Here is a 6292-nt window from a genome sequence, read left to right on the forward strand (position 1 = left end):
GACACCACTTAGCACTATCTTTCTTAAGTGTTTCTTAGAATTATCTCTAGATGTGAAAACATCTAATTTGCTTAGTTCAAAAAAATAAGCTGGGTTAGTTGCATGGAGTGTTTATTTCTTAAAAATGCCTTTAAATTGAGGTAACTTGCCCTTGCGTTGTATTCTTTGTTCTCTGCACCACCTGGGCTGGGATTGGGGCTGGGGCCGTGGACTTGGCAGTGGGAGGGCTGAGCACCTTCCTTTCAGGATGGAGGTGTTGAGCCTGAAGGTGGGGCCAGCGGGGTGGGAGGAGGGTCCCAGGTGGGACGGCGTCAGGGTGCCCTGTGCACAGGACAGTCAGCTCACATCACTTCCCTTGCAGCCCAAGCCCGTGGAGGTCCAGGTGATAACGCACCACATGCAGCGCTACGCCGTGTGGTTCGGAGGCTCCATGCTGGCCTCAACTGTGAGTCCTTTCCTGGATTGTGCTGTCTTTTCATCTCTGTTCTCTGTTGACTTTGAATTAATTCTCTCTTACCGGAGATGAAATGGTGTGTGCTCTAATTGTGTGTGGCTCTAAACAGCCCCACATTTAATTGAGATAGAAAAAATACTTTAATGACCATTAGTGGTGCAAATTAGTACCACTAATTCATAAATACCCTTGCAAATTAGGGGTTACAGATATTGTAGATAAGTGAATCTGAAAATAACCTACAATGTCGCATTAATCATTAATTCCAGAAATTTTTCTGAGTAATTACTGCTTTTTCTCCTCAAATTTGTGACTAGCTAACGAATTGCTAACTTAGGGCGAGCAAGCACATAGTTGTTCCTAAATAGAAGCTAAATAAGTTTTCTTGCCTGAAAAATCCCATGGACAAAGGAGCCTGGCGGACGACAGTCCATGGGGTTGCCAAGAGGCAGATGGGATTGAGCGCCTGAGCACGCGGGCAAGTTTTTTAAAAAACGAAATAAAACTCCCGTTTGGCAGTTCAGGCTCACACAGTCCGCGGCCGAGGTGGGGGAGAGGGTGGCGGTTCGGATGGGGGATTGTCTCCTCTGCTTGGTCGTCTGTCTGATGCTGTCCCCTTGCCGGCGCGTGTGCGTGCTCCTCTCGCAGCCGGAGTTCTTGCAGGTCTGTCACACGAAGAAGGACTACGAGGAGTGCGGCCCGAGCATCTGCCGTCACAACCCCGTCTTCGGGGTCATGTCTTAGTGGCGGCTTGGGCACCGTCCCCGCAGTGGTGTCGTCGGAGCGCAAGTGTCCTTCAGACCCGGAGACGACGGGCCCTGTACATAGAGCGCGAGCGTGGTGTCCCATTGCATGCGGCGCCGCCCGCCGGACAGCTCGCAAAGCCATCTGCGCGCCCGTCCCGCCCCTCGCCCCTGCCCTCACCCCGCCCAGTCCCGCCCCTCACCCGCCCTGCCCCATTCCTAACCCTCACCCTACCTCGCCTTGCCCCGCCCCACTCTGCCCACTCACCCCCACCTGGCCCATCTCTCCGCCCTCACCCCATCCATCTCCCCGCCCTCACCCCGCCCACCTGATTCGCCCCACCCCCTCACCCCGCCCCATTTCCAACCCCCGCCCCGCCACTCACCTTGCCAATCTCCCCGCCCCGCTCCTTTATGCCCCCACCCGGCTCCTCTATGCTCTCGCCCCACCTCTCACCTCGCCCTGCCCCCGCCCATCTCTCCACCCTGCCCCTCACTTCACCCCGCCCTCGCCCCTCACCCGGCCCCATCCTTGCCCCTGCGCCCCCTACCCCTGCCCGTGCTCCCTGCCCCCTCACCCTGCCCCCACCCCCGCCCCTCACAGAGCTCTGCCCCTCGCCCCGCCCCATTCTCGCCCCGCCCCGCCCTTGCTCCCCGCCCCTCACTCCGCCCCTAGCTCCCCCCCCCCCACCCATTGCCCCGCCCCTCACGCAGCTCTGCCCCACCCCCGGCCAGCCCCTCGGCCCACCCCCTCGCCCGCCTCTCCACCCAAGCTTCTAGTCCACAGTTGGGTTCTGGAGTTCAGCTGCGACTCTTGAGTAATAGGTAGGGAAAACCCTAGAATGTGACAATAGCTCCCCCCAACCCCCCCTGCCCAGGACAGAGTATGGGACTGTAAAGCCTCTTCCTCCCAGACTATTTTTGTAAATAAAATGTTATAAACTTGAAATACAAAATTGATGTTTATATTTCCTATCATTTTGTATTTTATGGTTCTTTGGTACAACTGGCTTGACCGCGAGCACGCGTAGATGTCGGTGTCATGGAGTGTCGTCATAAAGCGTTTCTAATCATGAGGCATGTTCTGACGTGTTTGTAGGCGAGCAAAATAAAGCAGAGCAAAACGTTTTTGCCACATGTTTGCTAGATAACGACTACACTTGATTGAGCGACATGAAGTTTAACCACTAAGCAGTATTGTATGAGAATCATTACAGACAATGTATCTTTTCCTTTTCCTGTGTGAACTTTCTGGAACTGTTTTATAGAAGATGCCAGTGTGCTGTTGGTGAGCGTTGGATGAAATACTACCTTGCACTATTGTAATAAAAGCACTTAAACTCTTTATAAAGATTTCCTGTGGTGCTGTGGTGGTCTTTGGGTTTTCCCCTTGGTGCCTGTGGTTTTTTCAAAGAGTATCGAAATTTGTTTCACATCAGCGGTGGCTTTGATGATAACAGAAGTTGGGGGAGGAAGTTTCCTGAAAGGTGTGGGATGCCTCCGTCATTCAAAGTGGTGTGGATGGTGCTGGATGAACTTGTGTGAGTGTGGGGGCTTGGGTGATCCTGGTGGTTTCTACCATCCTGTCCCAGGAATTCAGAATTCATGGCTTTAAGACTGGAGCAACTACTCTGACATCTGCTGAGTAGATTGCTGGCTTAAAAGGTAATTTGCTAAATTAAGGGATTCAGTTTTAGCCCATCCTTCATATAATACTTATGTTCCTGTATAAGCTGCTATTTTATGGCATTTCTTCTAGGTCGTGAAGTATGTTTTGTTTTTTTTCTCTAAAGATCTGAATTTGTAAAGAAACATTTGGTTTTATTATTTAAGGTTAAAATAACATTGGGGATAATAAAGGAATCTTTGTGCTCAGTATGGTAAAATCTGGGTTTCCTGGGCTGTAGGTGGTCCCTGCCACTTGTTCCTGATGGTCAGTGACCCAGGCCCTTCAGTGGAGGGTCTCAGGCCACCTGGTTCTTCCTTTGTCCAGACATTTTCTCCACTTTCCCTCTGGGGTTTGCTCTGCTCAGGGTCCCAGGGCTGCTGTTTGAATCTTCCAGCTACCACTTTGTCACAAGTCCAGGTGGGTGTGTCTCCTTCAGCAGCCCTCCCACGGTGTACCAAACAGCATACTGGCAGGATCACCTCCCCTGACACCACTCCTGCTTCTGCTCAGAAACCACGGGACCGGGGGCCCCTCCGCTGTCCCATCTCCATATCAGTTGGTGTCTTCACATGTGGGCCCTTTGCCTCCCCAGCCTCCCGGTCTCTGTGCTTCTCACCGTGAACATGCCACGTCTCCTCCCTCCTGCCATTCCCACCTTGCCTTAACTTGGCCAGGCGCCAAGTAGATTGGAGTTATCATCATTTTTTGTTTCTTCAATCAACCTGCCAGATGCCATATGTCAAAGTGAAAATGAAAGTCGCTCAGTCGTGTCCGAATCTTTGTGACCCCATGGACTATATACAGTCCATGGAATTCTCCGGGTCAGAATACTGGAGTGGGTAGCCGTTCCCTCCTCCAGGGGATGTTCCCAACCCAGGGATCACCCAGGTCTCCTGCATTGCAGGTGGATTCTTTACCAGCTGAGCCACCTGCAATGTGCATTGGTCATTCTATAAGGAGGGTAAATGCTTAGAGTTATGGTGGTAATTTTAAGAAAGCCTGTAAGTACCTTTTCAGATTGAATTAGTACAAGATCATAATATCGTGAGTTAGGTATTACTGGTTGATGGGTAAAATCAGCCTTCTATGATGAAAATGCCTTGTAGCTCTCAATGAACAGTTTTCTATTAAAAAAATTTCAATGAACTTACACTTTCACAGAACATATTCTAAAATGTCAATAGTTCTTTTTTTTTAAACAACTATTAAGCTTTTAGATAGCATAAGAAATCATGTTACCCTATTTGGCAGATGTAGACATAATCTCAACTTTATGATGATAAGCGTATTATTGGGATGCTTTACTTAAAATTTGGTAACTGATGTGTGAGCATTCCCCCTCTAATCCAAATCCCTTGGTATGTAATGTGTGCTAGGGAGCTGCTGATCTAGGATGCTTAGATGTTAAATTATTTTCATTTTCGTTCATAAGGCTTTGTGAATGTATGTTTTGTCATGTGTATTGACTGGATTGTATAAGGCAAATAAGATAAAAGAGAGCAATAATGGGAGCATGATAAGTGTTCAGTAAATTTTAGCCTTTGTTATTCTGTTATAAAGCAATTATTGTGTCTTGAGACATCATATTGTTGTTCCGTCGCTGAGTCGTGTCTGTTTTCAACCCCATGGACTGCAGCACACCAGACTCCCCTGTCCTCCACTGTCTCCTGAGGTTTGCTCAAATTCATGTCCATTGAGTCAGTGATGCTATCTAACCATCTATCCTCTGCCCCCGTCTCCTTTTGCTCCAGCCTTTCCCAGCATCAGGGTCTTTTCCAATGAGTCAATTCTTCACATCAGGTGACCAAAGTATTGAAGCTTCAGCTTCAGTCCTTCCAGTCAATATTCAGAGTTGATTTCCTTTAGGATTGACTAATTTGATCTCCTTGCTGTCCAAGATACTCTCAAGAGTCTTCTCCAGCATCACAATTTGAAAGCAGTTCTTTGGCACTGAACCTTCTTGATGGTCTACCTCTCACATCCACACATGACTACTGGAAAAACCATAGCTTTGACTATATGGACCTTTGTGGGCAAAGTTATGTCTCTGCATTTTTCATCATAATTGTAATAAAATTGTATTAAAAAATTTTAAATTGTAATAAAATTGTTTGAGTAGCTGAAAATAAAATTTTAGGATCATGAACTAAATGGCCTTAAGGACTTTCAATAAGAAGGTACTTTTTAAAAAGATATTACAGGACTTCCCTGGTGGTCCAGTGGTTAAGAATCCAGCTTGCAATGCAGGAAACGGATTCGATTCCTGGTCAGAGAACTAAAACCCCACATGCCTCAGACCAGCTAATAAGCCTGCTCGGCACAACTACTGAGCCACGTGCCACCACTAGAAGGAAGCTAGCGTGCAGCAAGTAAGACCCAACACAGCCAAATATTTTTTAAAAAGTCATTTCTTTTAAAAAAGGTATATAGTTGTAGAATCTAAACATCACTGGGTCCTTGCTTTTAATCACGATGCTGATATAGCTGAATCATTCTCATCATCCATGTGATAAAGCTATCCTGTTCACAGCAGCTGTCTCCTCCCCTGGCTCTGGGAGCTGTCTCTCTCTGACACCCTGAGGATGCTCAGTGTTGGCTGAATGTGCACCATAGACATGCTTCAGTTGATCATGCTTGGATTTGACAGTTACTCTTTGGTGTTACGGCGTTGTTTCAGCAGCAGGTTGGTGCACAGCATCCTGAAGGGATCCGCCCAGAAGGGGCTTCTTTCTGAGTACCCTCTCCCTCAGCTGCAGCATCACCTGTGTGGGAAGCCTTCTTGGACCTTACCCACCGAGGCAGTCTCTAGTTACCCAGATACCAGTTGTGCCCGCTGTCCCTCACTGGACTGAGGTTCCTGAAAACGGGACTGATGTTTGTGCCCCCAGGACCCTCGCTATGTCTGGCGCATGGTGGGTACCCAGTAAATATTGAATGAAGGTTCTTTTCAAGTGAAGACTCCATCCCATTTTCCAGGCTGGGTGTGAGAAGCATTGTGTGTTTGGGTAACCTTAGATGAAAGCTGGGTTTTGGAGGTGTGGGATGTTTACCATTGTTACTTTAAGATTTTTTAACAATATAAAATATAGCTTGTGCATGGATAAAGACGATGTGGTCCATGTACAATGAAATATTACTCAGCCATAAAAAAGAATGAAGTATTGCTATTTGCAGCAATTTGGATGGACCTAGAGATTGTCATACTCAGTGAAGTAAAGCAGAGACAAATACTCTATGATATCCTTTACATGTGGAATCTGAAGCAGTAGTACAAATGAACCTATTGACAACACAGAGCTAGAGTGACTGATGTAGAAAACAGAATTCTGGTTACTAGGGGGTAAGGGGGGAGGGGTAAATTGGGAGGTTGGGATTGACATGACATGTACACACTACTGTGTATAATACAGATAACCAATACAGAAG

The 6292-nt window shown here is 47.6% G+C and overlaps 1 protein-coding gene across 5 annotated transcripts in view; it reads left to right on the top strand.

Annotated features, from left to right (window-relative positions):
• ACTR3B (actin related protein 3B) overlaps positions 1–1500 on the top strand; it is a 73320-nt gene extending 71820 nt beyond the window's left edge. For all 5 annotated transcript variants that reach the window (XM_055591341.1, XM_055591346.1, XM_055591342.1 and 2 more), the window contains 2 exons: positions 362–445; positions 1103–1500. In XM_055591341.1, the coding sequence (XP_055447316.1) occupies positions 362–445; positions 1103–1198 (180 nt within the window). In that variant the 3' untranslated portion in view covers positions 1199–1500. The remainder of the gene's footprint in view (positions 1–361; positions 446–1102) is intronic.
• Positions 1501–6292: the final 4792 nt, after the last annotated feature.

The sequence above is a fragment of the Bubalus kerabau genome, chromosome 8 (assembly GCF_029407905.1).
Source record: "Bubalus kerabau isolate K-KA32 ecotype Philippines breed swamp buffalo chromosome 8, PCC_UOA_SB_1v2, whole genome shotgun sequence".
Taxonomy (NCBI): domain Eukaryota; kingdom Metazoa; phylum Chordata; class Mammalia; order Artiodactyla; family Bovidae; genus Bubalus; species Bubalus kerabau.